Genomic DNA, 20,800 nt, shown 5'->3' with positions numbered 1-20,800 from the left:
TACAAGCGTGCGCCACCACGCCCGGCTATGAGCTGGAATTTTGAAGATGTAGAAGCTGGGGGGAAACTCACCGAGTACTGTGTGCGTGTATGTCGATATCACTATGACCTACATTATAATGTGAGACTATGATGTACCAATAAAACAATAAAAAATTTTGACAGTCTGTCTATCTATCTATCTATCTATCTATCTATCTATCTATTTATCTATCTATCTATCTATCTATCTATGGCACTAGGGACTGCACCCAGAGGCATTTTACCTCTGAGCTATACCATCATCCCAATTTTATTTCTTATTTGGAAACAGGGTTTCACTAAGTTGTGGAGAGCATCACTAAATTGTTGAGGCTGCCTTTGAACCTGCAATCCTTCTGTCTCAGCCTCCCAAGTACTGAGATTATAAGCCTGTGTCACCATACCCAGCTTGATATTACATCCATTTCTGAAGGTTCTTTTGTTTGTTTGTTTTGTGGCACTGCAGATTGAACTCAGGGATATTCCCTACCTCTGAGCTACATCACCAGACTATTTTATTTTTATTGTGAAACAGGATCTCACTAGGTTAATAAGACTCTTATTTGCTGAGGCTGGCCTTGAACCTACAATCCTTCTTTCTTCCAAGAACTGAAACTATGCATGCACCATCACGCCCTGATCATTTCTGGGTTTTATATGACAAAATATAAGTTAATTTAAAAAATAATAAAAAAGCAAGGCGTGGTGGTACACACTTGTAATCCTAGCATTCGGGAGGCTGAAAGACTAAACAAAAAGGGGGCTGGAGGTGTAGCTCAGAGGTACACTGTCCCTAGGTTTCATCCCCAAGACCACAAAAAAAAAAGTAATAAAACAATGAATATGTGCTGACAGAACTAATGAAATCAATGATTTTTTTCTATAGAAAATGGAACTCTCTCAGCCACCAAGCCCATCTTGTAACTCAGTACTTTTGGAAGGCTGAGAGAGGAATATTACATGATTGCAGGAAGTCTCAGCAATTTACTGAGGCCCTTTGCAGCTTGATCTATGTTGTTTCAAACTAAAAAATAAAATAGGGTTGGAGGTCTAAGTAGAATGGCCCTAAATTCAATCCCCAGCACTAAAAGCAAAAATTAATAAATTAAAAATAAGCTGGTCATGGTGGTGCATCCTTGTTATTCCAGTACTTGGGAGGCTGAGAGAGGAAGACCACAGGTTCAGAGCCAGCCCCAGCTGTTAGTGAGGCCTTCCACAACTTAGTGAGACCCTATTTCAAAATAAAGAATAAAAAATAAGATTGGAGGTATAGCTTGAAGATAGAATGCCAGTGGATTCAATTCTCAGTACAGCAAAAAAGTAAAGTAAATAATAAAACAGGAGTCCTGGAGATAGCTCAGAGAAAAAATGTCCCTGAGTTCAATCCTCAGTAATACACACACACACACACACACACACACACATGGAACTATCCTGGTATAGTGGCACATGCCTGTAATTGCAGCACTTGGGAGGCTGAGACAGGAGGATCACAAGTTCAAGGCCAGCCTCAGCTACTTAGTGAGGCCCTCCACTATTTAATGAGACCCTGTTTCAAAATAAAGAATAAAAGTAGGGCTGGAGTGGAGGGGTAACTCGAAACTAAGAATGCCGATGGGTTCAATCCCCAGTTCTGGGGGAAAAAAAAAAAAAGGATAAAACACCAAGGACAAAATTTCTTTTTTTCTTTTCTTTTTCTTTTTTTTTTTTTGCGGGTCTGGGGATAGAACCCAGGGGCATTCAACCTCCGAGCTACACCTCCTGCCCTATTTTTTATTCTTTATTTTGAAACCGGGTCTCACTGAGTTGCAAAGAGCTAAGTAGCTGAGGCTGTCCGCAAACCTCGATCCTCCGGTCTCAGCCTCCCAAATGCTGGGATTAAAAGCGTGCGCCACCACGCCCGGCTCAAAATTTCTAATTCACTATCAATCTCTCTTTATAGTTCAAACTGTCAGTCCACTGAATAATTTTGGAGCCAGGTTTACATGCATAAACTAGAGATCACATAAAAATTAGAGATCACTTTAAAAAATAGCCTGAGCTGACGGAAGTGGTGGCACATGCTTTTAATCTCAGCATTTGGGAGGCAGAGACAGGAACATTGGGGTTCGCAGACAACCTCAACAACTTAGTGAGACCCTTTACAACTCAGTGAGACACTGTTTAAAAAATAAAAAGACTAAACATTAGGACTGGGGGTGTAGATCTGAGGTACAATGTCCCTGGGATTCATTCCCAGTACCATGGGGGGAAAAAAGGATTAGATTAAAACTAACTTATTATTTTGAAACAAGGGTGTATCTTTGCACATAAACTTCAAATGAAAAAGAAATGTACAAACTATCATACCTGATGAAGTCTGGTGGAACAGGAGTGGTAACAAAGGATGCCATGGGCTTGCGATGAACTTGTTGAAACATCATTAGGATCTCTGAGCTCTTAGATATCAACTCACTCTTACTACATGACCGCAACTGTGTAAAAAAATATAAATTATCTGAACCAATAAAATCACTATTCAATGGTACCTCAAAATTTCTACTAAGAAGAAAATTAGAAATGCTCTGATTATAAATAACATCCCATTTCCTCCCCCCCCCAAAAAAAAAATACCTGAAAGAAAGAAAAGTAAAATGACTGTTTCAAAGTGAGTCTGAGAAATGATCTTCAAAGATTCTGGAGGATGTAGTGGATCAAATTATGGTATGTGTGGGTACAAATATATAACAAAGAATCCCACTAATATTTACAATTACAATGTACCAGTAAAATTTTTAAAAGCAGGGAACAGAGGACATAATTTTATCCCAATACTTAAGAGGCTGAGACAAGAGAATCAGAGGTTGGAGGCCAGATGCAGCAACTTAGCCAGATTCTCAGAGATGATACCCCTAGGTTTCATCTCCAATACCAAAAAATAACTGAAATTTTTTAAAAAGGAAGCTGAGGTTACTTATTCAAATGATATAACCAAAAGGCAGAGCACCTGCTTAGCATGTGCAAGACCCTGAGAGTTCAATCCCTACTACCTCAAAGAAGAAGAAAAAGACACGAAGAAAAATTGAATTTCAGCTGGGTGTAGTGGTACGCGCTTATAAACCCATACTTGGGAGGATGAGACAAGAGGACCACAGGTTTGAAGCCAGTCTCAGCTACTCAGTGAGGCCTTCTGTAACTTAGTGAGACCTTATTTCAAAACAAATATAAAAATAGGCCTGAGGGTGTAGCTCAAGTTTAAAATATCTATAGGTTCAATCCCTAATTCTACAAAAAGAATAAATTTAATTTCTAGTAAAAATAAATTCCCAATTAAAAAAAGGCTCAAAAAACAAGGCATGGTGATGCACACTTATAATTCCATTACATGGGGACTGAGACAGGAGCATCACAGCCTCAGTTAGCAACACTCATAGCAACCTAGTGAGACCCTGTTCCAAAATAAAAAAGGTTGGAGCCAGGGATGGTGGCGCATGCTTCTAATCCCAGCACTTGGGAAGCTGAGACAGGAGGATCAGGGTTCGTGAACAGGCCCAGCTACTTAGTGAGGCCCTTTGCAACTCAGTGAGACCCTGTTTCAAAATAAAAAATAAAAATTAGGGCTGGGGGTATATCTCAGAGATAGAATGTCCCTGGGTTCCATCCCCAGTACTACAAAAAATAAAAAAATAAAAAGGCTGGCATTGTACCTCAGAGTAGAATATCCATCGGTTCAATCCCCAATACCACAAAAGAAAAACAAGGCTCAAGCTAGATGTAGTGGTGCACACTCATAATCCCAGTATCTGGGAGGCTGAGACAGGAGGATCACAGTTTCAAAGATAGCCTAAGCAAATAGTGAGACTCATCAACCTAGTAAGACTGTTTCAAAATTAAAAATAAAATAGGAGAAGCCAGGCGTGGTGGCACACGCTTGTAATCCCCGCACTTGGGAGGCTGAGACAGGAGGATGGCACAGGATCGAAGCCAGCCTCAGCTACTTAGTGAGGCTCTGTTTCCAAATAAAAATATAAAATAGATCTGGGAGTGTAGCCCGGAGGTAAACAGGTTTTCAGTAACCCCAGTACCACCAAAAAAAAAAAAAAAAAAAAAAAAGAGAGAGAGAGAGAGAGAGAGAGAGCCAAGCCTGATGGCGCATGCTGGTAATCTCAGCATTTGGAAGGCTAAAACAGGAGGATCACAGTTCGCGGACAGCCTCAGCTACTTAGTGAGGCCCTCTGCAACTCAGTGAGACCCTGTTTCAAAATAAAAAATAAAGGGCAGGGGGTGTACCTTGGAGGTAGAATGCCGCCTGGGTTCCATCCTCAGTACCCCCCCAAAAAAGAAAGAAAGTTTGGGCCCAGCCTCTGCGACTCAGTGAGACCCTCATTAAAAATTAAAAATAAGCCAGGTGTGGTGGCACACACTTGTAATCCCTGCACTTGCGAGGCGGAGACAGGATGATCATACAGGTTTGAAGCCAGCCTTGCTGGCTTAAGAGACCTTGTTTTCAAATAAAAAATATAAAAAGAGGTCTGGGAATGTAGCCCAGAGGTAGAAGGGTTCCATCCCCAGTACCACCAAAAAAATAAAAAATAAAAAGGTCTAAGAATTTATTTCAATGTAGAATATCCCTGGGCTAAATCTCCAATACTGCAAATAAAATAAGACAAAAACAAAAACATTGGAAATTAAAAAACAAACATCCGGTCATGGTGGCACGTGATTGTAATCCCAGCATTGAGGAGACTGAGACAGGAGGATTGCTGTTGTGGATAGCCTCAGCTAATTAGAGAGGCCCTTTGCAACTCAGTGAGACCCTGTTTCAAAATAAAGAAAATAGGAAGCCAGGTGTAGTGGCACATGCTTGTAATCCCTGAGCTTAGGAGGCAGAGACAGGAGGATGGTGCAGGTTTGAAGCCAGCCTTCCAGGCTTAAGAGACCCTGTTTCCAAATGAAAATATAAAATAGGTCTGGGAGTATAGCCCAGAGGTAGAAGGGTTTCCAGGAACCACAGTACCACCAAAAAAATAAATTAACTAAATAAAATAAAAATTAACTAAATAAAATAAACTAAATAAAATAAATAAACTAAATAAACTAAATAAAATAAAAATTAAATTAAATAAAGAAAATAGGAATGAAGGAATGTGGGTGTAGCTTGGAGGTTCCATCCCCAGTACCGCAAAAAAAAAGAAAAAAAAGAAAAACAAAAAAAAGAACATGAAAAAAAGTAACTCTGGCTGGCCTTGAGTAAAAATTTCCTAAATATAAGATCAAAATTTTATAGTTTGAGCCAGGCGTGGTAGGACATGTTTGTAATCCCCACGCTTGAGATGCTGAGACAGAAGGATCACACAGGTTCAAAGCCAGCCTCAGCTACTTACTGAGGCTCTCAGCAACTTAGTGAGACCCTGTTTCCAAAAAATATATAAAAATAGGTCTAGGAGTATAGCCCGGAGGTAGAAAGCCCCTGGGTTCCACCCCCAGTACCACCGAAACAAACAAAAAAAAATTAAAAGTTCTACTTGAGCATAGTGGTGCATGCTTGTAATCCCAGCATTTGGGAGGCTGAGACAGGAGGATGACGATTCGAGGACAACCTCAGCTACTTAGTAAGGCCTTTTGCAAGACAGTGAGACTGTTTCAAAATAAATAATTAAAAAACAAAATAGGACTGGGGGTGAAGGTCAGAGATAGAATGCCCTGGGTTCAATCACGGGTACCGGAAAAAAAAAAGTTCTACTTTTCATAAGCCACTGTTAAGAAAATGTAAAGAAGCTGGGCATGGTGGAGCATGCTTGTAATCCCAGCATTTGGGAGGCTTAGACAGGAGGATCATTGTTTGTGGACAGCCTCAGCTACTACTTAGTGAGGCCCTTTCCAACTCAGTGAGACCCAGTTTCAAAATGAAGAATAAAAAATTGGGCTAGGGTGTAGCTCAAAGGTAGAATGCCCCTGGGTTCCATCCCCAGTAGCGCAAAAAAGAGAAAAGAAAAATAAAGAAAATGTAAAGAAAAATAGCAGACATGAAGAACATCTTTCCAAAACATTTATCTAATATGATAAAAGACTTATCTAAACTGGGGGATGGCAGCACCCATTTGTAATTCCATGACTTGAGAGGGTGAGACAGAAGGATCACAAGTTTGCAGTCAGCCTCAGCTACATAGTAAGCCCTCTGCAACTTAGACCCTGTTTCAAAATAAAGAATTATAGGGCTGAGGATTTAACAAGAAAGTATGATGCCCCTAGGTTCAATCCTCAGTTCAACACACACACACACACACACACACACACACACACACACACACACACACCAGTATTTAGTTCTTTATATATAGAATTATGAAAACAAAACAATAAAATTATGGGCAAAAATTCAACATATATCAATAAAGAAAATATGTTGGGAGGCTCAGATAGGAGAATCGCGGTTCAAGAACAGCCCCCAGCTACTTAGTGAGGCCCTTTGCAACTCAGTAAGACCCTGTTTCAAAATAAAAAATAAAAAATAGGGCTGGAGATGTACAATATCCCTGGGTTCCATCCCCAGTACCACACACAAAAAAAATGCACACATACACACATTCGTACGTGTGTGCGTATGCACATGTGTGTAGTAGCTTAGGCTCAGTACTTAAAGGCTGAAACAGGAGAATTTCAGGTTTCAGGCCAGCCTCAGCAATGTGGCAAGGAGATCTTCAGCAAGTAAATGAGATCCTGCTTCAAAATAAAACAGGGGCACCAGGCATGGGGAGGCATGCTTGTAATCCCTATACTTGGGAGGCTGAAGCAGAAGGATCATAGTCCTCAGCCGGCCTCAGCTACTTACTGCCCCCACACAACTTAGCAAGACCTTGTTTCATAAAAATTAGGGCTGAGGGTGTAGCTCAGAGGTAGAATGCCCCTGGGTTCAGGCAGGGGCAGTACCATAAATACATACAAACATACATATATACATACATACAAACATACAAACATACATACATACATACATACATACATACATACGGAGGGCTGGGGATGTAGCTCTGAGGTAGGAAAGCCCCTGGGTTTGATCCCTAGTAAGAGAGAGACAGAGGGGGAGAAATAGAAATACTATTACATTTAATATTTCATCACCTGGTGCTCCACCTCCTGAAGCAGGGATTCCAACAGCTCTGTTTCTTGGGTTAGAGATGTCTTCTGACCTGTTTAAATATTAGAAAGCACTCAAGCTCATTGTTTTAAGAAAGAAAACTAACTTACAAAGAACAATAAAATTTAAAAATCCATTTGAACTTAGCAAACACTCTTCATTATACTTTATTTATAAAATTTTAAGGATTGAAGCTAATATTATAGTAGCTGGGAATAAAAAATTGTAAGGCAAGCATGGTGGCACACACTTGTAATCCCAGCATTTGGGAAGCTGAGACAGGAGGATCGTGATTTGCAGTCTAAGCTACTACTTAGTGAGGCCCTTTGGAACTCAGTGAGACCTTGTTTCAAAATAAAGAGTAAAATATAGGGCTCGGTGTGTAGCTCTGAGGTAGAATTCCCCTGGGTTAGATCTCATGGTACCGTAAAAAAAAATAAAAAATAAAAAAATAAACAATTGCAGAACCAACCCCAAGTACTTTTAACAAAACAAAATTCAATTTAGAACTATTAAATTCATTTAAAAGCCAGGCGTGGTGGTGCACATTTGTAATTCCAGCATTTCAGAGGCTGGGACAGAAGGATCATGGTTCGCGAATAGCCTCAGCTGCTTAGTGAGGCCCTTTTGCAACTCAGTGAGACCCTGCTTTATTTAAAGAAAAAAAATAAGGCTGGGGATGTATCTCGGAAATAGAATGTTCCTGGGTTCCATCGAAAGAAAGGAAGAAAGAAAGAAAGAAAGAAAGAAAGAAAGAAAGAAAGAAAGAAAGAAAGAAAGAAAGAAAGAAGAGAGAGGAGAGGAGAGGAGAGGAGAGGAGAGGAGAGGAGAGGAGAGGAGGAAGGAGGCAGGCAGGCACGCAGGCAAAAAAATGGGCTGGGGGTATAGCTCAGAGGTAGGATGAATGTCCCTGGGTTCAGTCCCCAGCATTGCAAAACAATAAAAAATAAACATCCCAGGGGTTCTATACCTCTGAGACACACAAGCCACCTCAGGCCCTATTCTAATTTTTATTTTGAAACAGGGTCTCCCTAGGTTGCTGAGAGTCTTGTTAAATTGCTGAGGCTGGTTTCAAACCTGGCATCCTTCAATCTCAACCTCAGATGTACTGGGATTACAGGCATGTACCACTACACCCAGTGAACCAGAATTTTTTTTTTTTTTTTTTTTTTTTTTTTTTTGGTGGATCTGGGGATGAAACCCAGGGGCATTCGGTCATGAGCTACAATCTCTGCCCTATTTATTTATTTTTGCGGGTCTGGGGATGGAATCCAGAGGCATTTGACCTCCGAGCTATATCCCCTGTCCTTTTTTTTCTTTATTTTATTCTTTAATTTTTTAATTTAATTTTTTATTTTTTACAAGTGGAACATATTGAGAGTGGTGTACATTTACATTGTGCTTCATGCCCTTCCCTCTCCCCTCCCCCCCAGTAGAGAGTGTCCAGGTTAATCATGTTGTATTTATGCTGTTACACATATTCATATGTAGCTCCTCCATTGAACAACCTCAGCTTTCTTCCTCTCCTATCCTTCCATTCAAGCTTTGCTGAGATTTCCCCTCCATCATCTGGAGTCCCTTTGGTATTATTACTACTCCCTAGCTTGGACATATTAGAGAAAACATATGTCCCTTCTCTTTCTGTGCTTGACTAATCTCACTTAACATAATGTTCTCTAGTTCCTTCCATCTTCTTGCAAACACAATTATTTTATTTTTCTTTATAGCTGAATAGAATTCCATTGTGTGTATTTCCCATAGTTTTGCAATTCATTCATCTGTTGATGGAGACCTAGGTTGGTTCCATATTTTGGCTATTACAAACTGTGCTGCTATGAACATGGGTATGTTAACGTAGTTCTCTGATTTCAACCCCTTTGGAAAGATACCCAGGAGTGGTAAAGGTGGATCAAATGGTGGATCTATTCCCAGTTTTCTAAGGAATCTCCATACTGATCTCCATAGGGGCTGAACTACTTTGCACTCCCACCAACAGTGTAAAAGAGTTCCTCTTTCCCCACATCCTCGCCAGCAATTGTTGCTTGATTTCTTTACGTTTGCCACTCTGATAGGGGTTAGATGGAATCTCAGCATAGTTTTGATTTGCATCTACCTGATGGGTAGTGATGTTGAACATCTTTTCATGTATCTATTGGCCATTTGTCTCTCTTCTTTTGTGAAATGTCTATTCATTTCAGTTGCCCATTTCTTGATTGGGTTGTTTGTTTTGCTAGTGTAGAGTCTTTTGAGTTCTTTGTATATTCGGGATATTAGCCCCCTATCAGAGTGGTGGCTGGTAAAGATCTCCCATTCTGTAGGCTTCCTCTTTAGGTTCTTGATGGTTTCCTTTGATGAGAAGAAACTTTTTAGTTTGAAGAGATTCCACTTATTAATTCTTGCTTTAATTTCCTGCGCTTTGGAAGTCTTATTGAGAAGTTACTCCCTGTTTACCTATATGTTGGAGTGTAGATCCTATGCCTTTCTCTAATAACTTCACAGTCTCTGGTCTAATTTCCAAGTCTTTGATCCATCTTGAGTTGATTCCTGTGCATGGTTAGAAGTAAAGGTTCAGATCCAACTTTCTACAAATGGATACCCAGTTCTCCCAGCACCATTTGTTGAAAAGGCTGTCTTTTCTCTAGCATGAGTTTGGCCCCTTTGTCAAAGATCAATTGACTATAGATGTGTGGGTTTGTTTCTGTATCTTCTATTCTGTTCCACTGGTCAGTCTGCCTATTGTTGTGCCAATACCATGCTGTTTTTACTACTATTGCTCTACAGTATAATTTGAAGTCCGGGATTGTGATGCCTCCTGCCTGGTTCTTGTTGCTGAGAATTGCTTTGGCTATGCTGGGTCTTTTCTTCCTCCATACAAAATTAATAACTGATTTTTCCAGGTCTATGAGAAATGTTGGTATTTTAATGGGGATTGCATTGAATCTATAGATCACTTTTGGCAGAATGGCCATTTTGATTATATTAATTCTGCCTATCCATGAGCAAGGGAGATCTTTCCATCTTCCAAGGTCTTCTTCAATTTCTTTCTTTAAAGTTTTGTAGTTTTCTCTGTAGAGGTCTTTTACATCTTTGGTTAGGTTTATTCCTAGGTATTTTATTGGTTTAGAGGGTATAGCAAATGGAATAGTTTTCTTTCTTTCATTGTGGATTCATTGTTGGCATAAAAAAAGCAACTGATTTCTTTAGGTTGATTTTGTATCCTGCAACTTTGCTGAATTGGTTAATCAACTCCAGAAGTCTTTTGGTTGAGTTCATTGGATCTTCTAGATAAAGAATCATATCATCTGCAAATAAGGATAGTTTTAGCTCTTCTCTTCCTATTTGAATTCCTTTGATTTCCTTCTCTTGTTTTATTGCTGTGGCAAGAGTCTCAAGGACTATATTGAAAAGGAGAGGTGATAATGGGCATCCTGGTCTTGTGCCTGATTTTAAAGGGAATTCTTGCAGTTTTTCCCCATTCAATATGATATTGGTTTATTGTATATAGCCTTAATGATGTTAAAATATGTTCCTTCTATTCCAATTTTCTGCAGTGCTTTTAACATAAATGGGTATTGGATTTTGTCAAATGCTTTTTCAGCAGCTATTGAAATGATCATGTGGTTTTTGTTCTTAGTTCTATTTATGTGGTGAATAACATGTATTGATTTGCCTATGTTGAACCAGCCTTGCTTTTCTGGGATGAACCCAACTTGGTCATGGTGTACAATTCTCTTGATATGTTTTTTTTGTTTTGTTTTGTTTTTGTGGTACTGGGGTTCCTGGAAGCCCTTCTACCTCCGGGCTACACTCCCAGACCTATTTTTACTTTTTTTTTTTTTTTTTTTTTTGGAAACAGGGTCTCCTAAGCCAGAGCGCGTGCTGGCTTCGAACCTGCACGATCTTCCTGTCTCTGCCTCCCAAGCGCAGGGATTACAAGCGTGTGCCACCACACCCGGCTCTTGATAAGGTTTTGAATGCGTATAGCTAGTATTTTGTTTAGAATTTTTGCGTCTATGTTCATTAAGGATATTGGTCTGTAATTTTCCTTTCTTGAAGTATCTTTATTTGGTTTGGGAATTAATGTGATATTGGCCTCATAGAAGGAATTAGAGAGAATTCCATCTCTTTCAATTTCCCGGAAAAAGTTGTGAAGTATTGGTATTAGTTCTTCACTGAAAGTTTTGTAGAATTCAGCTGGGAACCCGTCAGGGCCTGGGCTTTTCTTTGTTGGCAGAATTTTGATTGCTCTATTTCTTTGTTTGCTATTGGTTGGTTTAGGCTTGCTATGTCCTTTTGGTTCAGTTTAGGTAGGTTATATGTGCTTAGAAATCTATCGATTTCTTCCATGTTTTCTAGTCTGTTGGAGTATAAATTCTCAAAATAGTTTCTGATAATCCTTTGAATTTCCCCTCTGTCTGTGATGATGTCTCCTTTTTTATTTCTGACTTTAATAATTTGAGTTGATTCTCTCTTTCTTTTGATTAGGTTGACCAGGGGTTTGTCAATCCTATTAATCTTCTCAAAGAACCAGCTTTTTTTATTCTTTACTTTGAAACTGAGTCTTACTGAGTTGCGGAGGGCCTAAGTAGCTGAGGCTGTCCATGAACTGCGATCCCTCCCAAATGCTGGGATTACAAGCGTGCGCCACCACGCTCGGCTGAACCAGATGTTTAAGTTAAATGTAGGCAAAAGGTCTATCCTTTAGAGCATAAAAAGAACTATAATAGAAAAAAACTTGTCCAAAGTATATAGATTCAAGAGAGACACAAAGAAATAAGATAAATTATTACAATTTATTACTATATAAAAGAAAATGCTTTATATGCTTCTAAAACAAAACAAATCATACTTGCCAAATCAGACCATTTTCTCTATAAACCAGAAAGTTTAAAGGGTTTAGAACTAGCCTTAATTCCATAAGATTAGCAGAAATTTTGCCAATTGAAAGTAGTATTATGGAGCCAAGCATGGTGGCTCACACTGTAATCCCAATACTTGGGAGATTGAAACAGGAGGATTGCAAGTCCACTGCCAGCCTCAGCTACTAAGCGAGGCCTCTGCAACTTAGTGAGACCTTTTTTCAAAATATAAAAAATAGGGCTGGGGAGTGCAGAATGCCCCTGGGTTCAATCCCCAATACTATAAATAAATAAATAAATAAACAAACAAGTAAATAAGTAAATAAATAAGTAAAGTAGTAGTGTGGTTTCTCTTCCATGTACAATAAGTTGCCAACCAAGGGTTTGCAGAGGTAGTGAGCATTTGGAAATAGTCTTTGAGCTGGCATAAGGGCACTCAAAATGGTCTAGCCTTTGACATATCATCATAGATTTTCCTACAATAAAGCCTCTAACAAAACTCAGCTGTCGCTGGGTATGGTGGTGCACACTTATAATCCCAGAATTTGGGAGGCTGAGACAGGAGGATTGAGGTTTGTGGACAGCCTCAGCTACTTAGTGAGGATGTCTGCAACTCAGTAAGACCCTGTTTCAAAATAAAGAATAAAAAATCAAGCTGGGGTTTAACCTGTAGATAGAATATTCTGTCCCTGGGTTCCACCCCAAGTACCACACACACACAGAAAAAAAAAAAAAAAAAAGAAAAAAAAAACACCCAAAAACTGAGGTTTCCTGAGCCCCTGGTAACAGGATCATTTACCTTTATACCAAGAAGGCTGAAAAAGCACCAAAACCTGCACATGATGTGTGCCCAAGTGGCTACAAGGGGTTCATGCTCTGAAACTTGGTTCTTATGAGATTGGTGAAAACAAAAAAGTATGTTGGCAGAGACTACAATGGCTCAATTTTGCTGTGTCCATGACAGGATGAAGTGTGCTTTCCTTAGTGAGGAGAAAATCATTGTGAACATGTTGAAGGCACAAGCACAGAGTCAGAAAGCTAAATTAATGAAGCTTCTTTGAGTAGTAAAAATATCAAAAAGCTTATTCTATGTTAATAAATGAAGTAGATTAATAAAAAGCATTCTACCTCCGAGCTATACTCCCAACCCTATTTTTTAATCTTTATCTGGAAACAGGGTCTGACCGAGTTGCAAAGGGTCTCACTAAGTAGAGGAGGCTATCCTCAAACCGCAATCTTCCTGTCTCAGCCTCACAAATGCTGGGATTATAACTGTGTGCCACCACACCCAGCCCCAGTCCTATTTTTTAATTTTTATTTTTTGCATGGTCCTGGGGATATTGAACTCAAGCATTCTACCTCCTAGCTATACTCCTAGTCCTATTTTATTTTTATTTTTAAAACAGGGTCTCACTAGGTTGATAAGAGTCTCACCAAGTGCTGAGCTCATCCTCAAACCTGTGATCCTCCTGTCTCAGTCTACCAGTCCTGGGATTATAAGCATGTGTCATCACACCCAGCTAAAGAAACGAAGACTTTAAATCTCTAAGAAAAAGCTGAGGAGACTATTTTAATAATCACAAATATCAATTTTTCACCATTAGCAAAGACAGAATGAAAGAAAATTGAACATTATTAATGGGAATTCTTATCAAATTTTAAAAATAGGGTTAATAATGTGGTCCAAGGCCAGGCGTGGTGGCGCATGATTGTAATCCCCACACTGGGGAGGCGGAGACAGGATGATCGCGCAGGTTCGAAGCCAGCCTCACGGGCTTAAGAAACGCTGTTTGCAAAAAAATAATAACAATAATTATATATATGATAGGTCTGGGAGTGTAGCCTGGAGGTAGAAAGGTTTCCAGGAATGCCAGTACCGATAGATAGATAGATAGATAGATAGATAGATAGATAGATAGATAAATGTGGTCCATTGGTCAATAGGATTTCCACCCAAATAGCTGTGAAAATTTTTCTCCCAATGATGGGTGTGTGTCTGTGTGTAGCACTGGGGACTGAACCTAGGGAGGGGCATTCTACCTCCAAGCTACACTGAATTTTTGTTTTTTTATTTATTTAAAACCAGAATCTGCCAGGCGTGGTGGCACACGCTTCTAATCTCTACACTTGGGAGGTGGAGACAGGAGGATAGCGCTAGTTCGGAGCCAGCCTCGCTGGCTTAAGAGACCCTGTTTCCACATAAAAAAGTTAAAAAATAGGTCTGGGAGTGTAGCCCGTGGGAGTGTATCCCAAAGGTAGAAGGGTTTCCAGGAACCAAAAAAATAAAAATAAGTAAATAAATAAAACCAGAATCTGTGATAGGCATGGTAATACACCCTTGTAAACCCAGTACTTAGAAGAATGAGACAGGAGGACTGCATGTTGAAAGCCAGCCTTGACAACTTCCCAAGGCTCTCACCATCTTAGTGAAAATGTGTTTCCAAATAAAAAGTAAAATAGGTCTGGGGCATAGCTCAGAGATAGAATACCCCTGGGATTAATCCACAGTACCAAAACAAAACAAAACAAAAAACACAACAACAAAAAACAGGGTCTTATTAACTTGCTGAGACTCACCAAATTGCTGAGGCTGTCTCTGAACCTGTGATCCTCCTGTTTCAGTCTCCCAAATACTGTAATTACAAGTGTGCCACCACGCCTAGCTCTCTCAATGATTTCTAAATATAAGTCAAACATCCATGCAGATTATAACATGAAATTGCCTAAAATCTCAAGATTCCTTCTTAACCTTAACAATTCAACAACCTTACTCTACAAAAATTAAAGATCAAGGAGGCTTAAGGAACAATACAAAACACTTACCCATCAGTGTGATAAGCTTATTTTTCAGTTGTGTGTCTAATCTTGCAATCATCATCTCCACAGCATTCCTGATTTCCCGAACACGCTCATCTTTTGCGTTTCTTACAGCTTCCACATTTCTTTCCTAGGGCAAAAAAAAGATAAAAAGAATTTTAACTGGAGAACTTTTTAAAAGCTGGGGGTGGTGGCACACATCTGCAATCCCAATACTTGGAAGGCTGAGATAGAAGAATTGCAGGCTCATGGCCAGCCTCAGCAACTTAGTGAGGCCCTCTGCAACTTAGTAAGATCCTGTTTCAAATTAAAAAATAAGCCAAACGAGGTAGCAAATGCTGTAATCACATTACTTACAAGGCTGAGACAGGAGGATCTGAGATTGGGCAGCCTCAGCTACTTAGTGAGGCCCTCTACAAGTTAAAGAGACCCTGTTTCAAAAATAAAGAATAAAAGCCGGGCGTGGTGGTGCACGCTTGTAATCCCAGCATTCGGGAGGCTGACACCGGAGGTTCGCAGACAGCCTCAGCTACTTAGTGAGGACCTCTGCAACTCAGTGAGATGCGGTTTCAAAATAAAAAATAAAAAATAGGGCAGGGAGTATAGCTCAGAGGTAGAATACCCCTGGGTTCCATCCCCAGAGCCAAAAAAAAAAAAAAAAAAAAAAGAATAAAAAATCAGGTTGGGGACCAGGCGTGGTGACTCACGCTTGTAATCCCAGCATTTGAGAGGTGGAAACTGAAGGATAGCAGTTTGCAGACATCCTCAGCTACTTAGTAAGGCCCCTTGCAACTCAGTGAGACACTGTTTCAAACATAAAGAATAAAAAATTAGGCCTGGGAGTGTCATTCAGAGGTGGAATGCCCCTGAGTTTCATCCCCAGTACTGAAAAAAAAAAAAATTGGGGTGGGGTTGTAGCTTGGAGGTAGAATGCCCCTGGGTTCAATCCCCAGTACCACAATAAATAAATAAATAAATAAATAAATAAATAAATAAATAAATAATAGGCCTGATAGTGTAGGTAGGAGGTAGAATGCCCCTGGGTTCAATCACTGGCACTGTACACACAAGGGCACACACACACTCAGACAGACGTAAGTAAAATCAATGCAATTATTCTGGGATTTTTTTGGCAGGTCTGGGGATAGAACCCAGGAGCATTCGACCTCCCAGCTATACACCCTGCCCTATTTTTTATTCTTTATTTTGAAACAGGGTTTTACTAAGTTGCGGACGACCTTGCTAAGTAGCTGAGGCTGTCAGTGAACCACAATCCTCCATTCTCAGCCTCCCGATGCTGGGATTACAAGTGTGCGCCACCACGCCCCGCTGCAATGACTCTTAAAATCAGTTGATTACGCAGGATGTGGTGGCGCACGCTTGTAATCCCGAGCTTGGGAGGCGGGGACAGGAGGATCACGCTGGTTCGAAGCCAGCCCCGCTGGCTTAAGAGACCCTGTTTCCAAAAATAAAAAAGTATAAAATAGGTCTGGGAGTGTAGCCCAGAGTAGAAGGGCTTCCAGGAACCCCAGTACCACCAAAAAAAAAAAAAAAAAAAAAAATCAGTTGATTACTTCTATAATATCTTTAAGTGAGTATTTTTATTTTTATTTTTATTTTTATTTTTATTTTTTTTGGTGGTACTGGGGTTCCTGGAAGCCCTTGTACCTCCGGGCTACACTCCCAGACCTATTTTTACTTTTTTTTACTTGGAAACAGGGTCTCCTAAGCCAGCGCTTGCGGCTGGCTTCGAACCTGCGCGATCCTCCTGTCTCTGCCTCCCAAGCGCGGGGATTACAAGCGTGCGCCACCACGCCCGGCCTAAGTGAGTATTTTTAAATTGTTGGTATAGCATGGGTAGTTCGCTGTTTTTAAAAAAAGTCTATATACTGCGGGGCGTGGCGGCGCACGCTTATAATCCTATTGACCAATGGACATTATCTATCTATCTATTTATCTATCTATCTATCTATTTATTTGGTGGTACTGGCATTCCTGGAAACCATTCTACCTCCAGGCTACACTCCCAGACCTATTTTATATATATATATAAAATTACTGTTATTATTTTTTTGGAAACAGCGTTTCTTAAGCCCGTGAGGCTGGCTTCGAACCTGCGCAATCCTCCTGTCTCCGCCTCCACATACAAGAGTATAAAAATAGGTCTGGGAGTGTAGCCCGTGGGAGTGTAGCCAGAGGTAGAAGGGATTCCAGGAACCCCAGTACCACCACCAAAAAAAAAATCTATATTGAACTAAATCAGTTAAAAAGATTCTAAGATGGGAGTGGTGGTGTATGCCTATAGTCCCAATACTTGGGAGGCTGAGACAAGAAGATTTAATTTTTTTTTATTTTTTTTTGATGGTACTGGGAGTGGAACCCAGAGGCTTTCTACCTCTGCACTATACTCCCAGACCTATTTTCTATTTTATTTGGAAACAGGGTCTCCCTAAGTTGCTGAGAGCCTCACTAAGTAGCTGAGGCTGGCTTCGAACCTGTGCGATCCTCCTGTCTCAGCCTTCCAAGCGTAGGGATTACAAGTGTGTGCCACCACACCCGGCAGTACCTCTGCTTTCAATCCCCAGTACATCGCTGTAAATTACAACACTATAATATTATATGTGCATTATTACGTATTATAGAATATAAAAGGAATAATGACCTCAATGCAGTGGTGCATACTTGTAACTCTAACAACTTCAGGAGGTTGAGGCAGGAGGATTCCAAGTTTAAAGCCAAGCTAGACAACTTAGCAAGACCCTGTCTCAAAATAAAATAAGAAATTAAAAGGGCTGGGGACATAGCTCAGTGGTAGTTTATGCCTGGATTCAATTCCTACTACTACTAAATAAAGTATATAAATATTGGACTTTTAGCAATTCTCTTACCACTTCTTGAACTAAGCTGATCAGTTCCATGAGGCGTCGACGAAGTTTGGCTACCTCTTCATTCACTTTAGTGACATGCTGTTCATAAATTTCTGCCAAAGGTTTAAAGGTATGTCCACCATGCTATTGAAATTAATAATAGTAGTATTAGAACGACTTCATATACCTGATCTGCATGTACATTCCTTTTAACACTATACAGACACTAATAAATTAGTAATGTTTTCAAATTATCTTTTTTTTTTTTTTTTGCGGTACTGGGGATGAAACCCGGGGCATTGTACCTCTGAGATACTCCCCAAGCTCTATTTTTTAGTCTTTTTTATTTTATTTTTTGAGTTGCAAAGGGCCTCCTCGCTTAACTGAGGCTGTCAGCAAACCCCAATCCTTCAGTCTCCGCATCCCAAATGCTGGTATTACAAGCGTGTGCCACCATGTCCGGCTTATTCCATCTTTTTTAACTAACTACCTTTATTTTGCTAAAGCAGGTCAGTGGTTGCATAAAATCAGCTTGTTTATGTGGCACCTTTATAAGATTATAATTAATGGACTTTTGCAAAATAGTCACATCTACCTAAAAACTCAGAAATAACAAAAATTCTGTGCTGGGGATATATAAAGCACAGAAAGTGGGAAGCCTTGAGTTTAGTCCTTAGCATCTCAAAAAATAATTTTTTTTTCTTTTACTTAAAAATCCTTGAAGCCGGGTGTTGTGGCGCACAGGTGTAATCCCAGCATTTGAGAGGCTAAGACAGGAGGATCCAGGTTCACAGACAGCCTCAGCTACTTAGTGAGGCCCTTTGCAACTCAGTGAGACCCTGTTTCAAAATAAAGAATAAAGCCGGGCGTGGAGGCGCACGCTTGTAATCCCCGCACTTGGGAAGCGGAGACAGGAGGATCGCGCTGGCTTAAGAGACCCTGTTACCAAATAGAAAATATAAAATAGGTCTGGGAGTGTAGCCCAGAGGTAGAAGGGTTTCCAGGAACCCCAATACCACCAAAACAAACAAACAAACAAAAAAACTCTTATTAGAATTGCTGTATTTAGCTAAATCATCCCCCCACCTTCTCCAAGAGATAAGACACGTATTTTTAAATGTTCATTTAATGTGTAGAAAAGAGTATAGCCATTTCCTGTTAGAAAACCTAAGTATTAATATATATGCTTTTTTTTTTTTTGGCAGTACTGGGGATGGAACCCGGGGCATTCTACCTCCAATCTACAAGCCAGCCCTATTTTTTATTCTTCTACCTCCTGGCTACATTCTCAGAACTATTTTTATATTTTTTTATTTGGAAATAGAGTCACTTAAGCCAGCAAGGCTGGCTTCAAACCTGTGCGATCCTCCTGTCTCCATCTCCCAAGCATGGGGATTACAAGCTTGCGGCACCACGCCCGGCTTATTCTTTATTTTGAAACAGGGTCTCACTGAGTTACAAAGGGCCTCACAAAGTAGCTGAGGCTGTCCATGAACCATGATCCTCCTGTCTCAGCCTCCCAAATACTGGGATTACAAGCGTGCGCCACCACACCCGGCTTCCTAAATATTAAATATGGGAGCTAAATACTTACTTATACCAAAAGAATGATGACTTCTTTAAATTAACAGGTAACTTCAGATACCTAACCACTTCTCTTCTCATTGTCACTTATTTTCCCCAATAAGAATCTACTGTGTTGGGCTTACTGGTAGAGTACCTATGTGAAGCTCTACTTTGGAAGCCAGGCACAGCAGTGCAGGCCTATAGTCTCAGTACTTGGGAGGCTGAAACAGGAAGACAGCTTGAATCTGGAAGTTTGAGGCCAGTCTGGGGAACATAGAAAAAAACCTACCTCAAAATAAAAAGTTAAAAAAAAAAGCCAGACACAGTAGCATATGCCTGTAATCCCAGTATTTGGGAAATAGAAGAATATCACGTTCAGAAACAGCCTTAGCAACTTAGCAAGACCCTCAACAAGTTAGTAAAACTGTTTCAAAACAATAAAAAGGGCTGGGGTATATAGTTCAGAGGTGGAACACCCAAGGCATCAATCCCCCCCCAAAACAAACAAACAAACAAACAAAAACCCTCTGCTTTTGAATGAGATGAGAAAAAAACAAAAAATAAGGGAAAAATTTAAGATCTAAATATTTGTACTCAAATTTAAAGAAGACAAACCTGGAAATTGTGGCCATAATTAGATCAGCCTTTCATTCAAGTCCTTGATGACAGGACAAAAGTTTGACAAATGAATGTAAGTCTAGAGAGCTATAAATTCACTGGTCAACTATCTAACCAGCAGGTGCAAGGTCCTGTATTTGAATCCCAGGATAGGGGGAGTAGACTAGACATATATTTTGTAGATATTAGATTAAAATATTCATGTAAAAAAATACATCTGACATCAAACACCCCCACCCAAAAAAGTAATTCTGGAATTATAGGTGAAATACTTTTAAATACCTTTAAGGCATCTATAAGTAGATACATTTTAATTTTGACTACAAAATAAAAGAACTTTTTTTCTTTGTTTTTTTTTTTAATGGTACTGGGGATGGAACCCAGGGACCTTCTACCTCAGGACTATACTCTCAGACCTATGTTATATTTTATTTGGAAACAGGGTCTTGTATGCCAGCTGAGGCTGGCTTCAAACCTGCGCAATCCTCCTGTCTCAGCCTCCCAAGCGCTGGGATTACAAGCGTGCGCCACCATACCCAGCTAAAAGAACTCTTTCTATTTAAATCAAACAAGTATTTTAATGCCTTTCAGCCCTTAAGAATAGAAAACATACTGAATTTTTTTTTTTTTTTTGCTTACCATTCCTCCCCAAAGTGCACACTGATGGCAGATACACTTCTTACATGTCCAGCAAAATACACTAAGCTTTTCATGGTGATTTTCACACCTACACATTATGAAAAGAAAATAAGATATAAACTAAATTAAAACTGAAATATGATTACCTCAACAAATTTCTAAAATTCAGGAAATAAGTACTCCCATTTTAAATGATTATATCTCAGAAAACACAATATAAAATGTATTCCATAGCCAGGCATGGTGGTGCATGCTTATAATCCCAGTACTTGGGAGCCTGAGACAGGAGGATCACGC

At 39.8% G+C, this 20,800-nt stretch overlaps 1 protein-coding gene across 5 annotated transcripts in view; it reads right to left on the bottom strand.

The window, feature by feature from the left end:
• Positions 1-20,800, bottom strand: part of TRIM37 (tripartite motif containing 37) — a gene marked incomplete at both ends in the record, with an annotated part of 115,456 nt that overhangs the window by 68,656 nt on the left and 26,000 nt on the right. For all 5 annotated transcript variants that reach the window (XM_080712505.1, XM_080712508.1, XM_080712509.1 and 2 more), the window contains 5 exons: positions 2,370-2,494; positions 7,122-7,189; positions 14,820-14,943; positions 17,702-17,824; positions 20,504-20,591. In XM_080712505.1, coding sequence (XP_080568631.1) covers positions 2,370-2,494; positions 7,122-7,189; positions 14,820-14,943; positions 17,702-17,824; positions 20,504-20,591 — 528 coding nt within the window. The remainder of the gene's footprint in view (positions 1-2,369; positions 2,495-7,121; positions 7,190-14,819; positions 14,944-17,701; positions 17,825-20,503; positions 20,592-20,800) is intronic.

This window comes from Muscardinus avellanarius, assembly GCF_963383645.1.
Source record: "Muscardinus avellanarius genome assembly, chromosome: 16".
In the NCBI taxonomy this organism is placed as follows: Eukaryota; Metazoa; Chordata; class Mammalia; order Rodentia; family Gliridae; genus Muscardinus; species Muscardinus avellanarius.
This window is presented reverse-complemented; position numbering and strand designations above follow the sequence as displayed.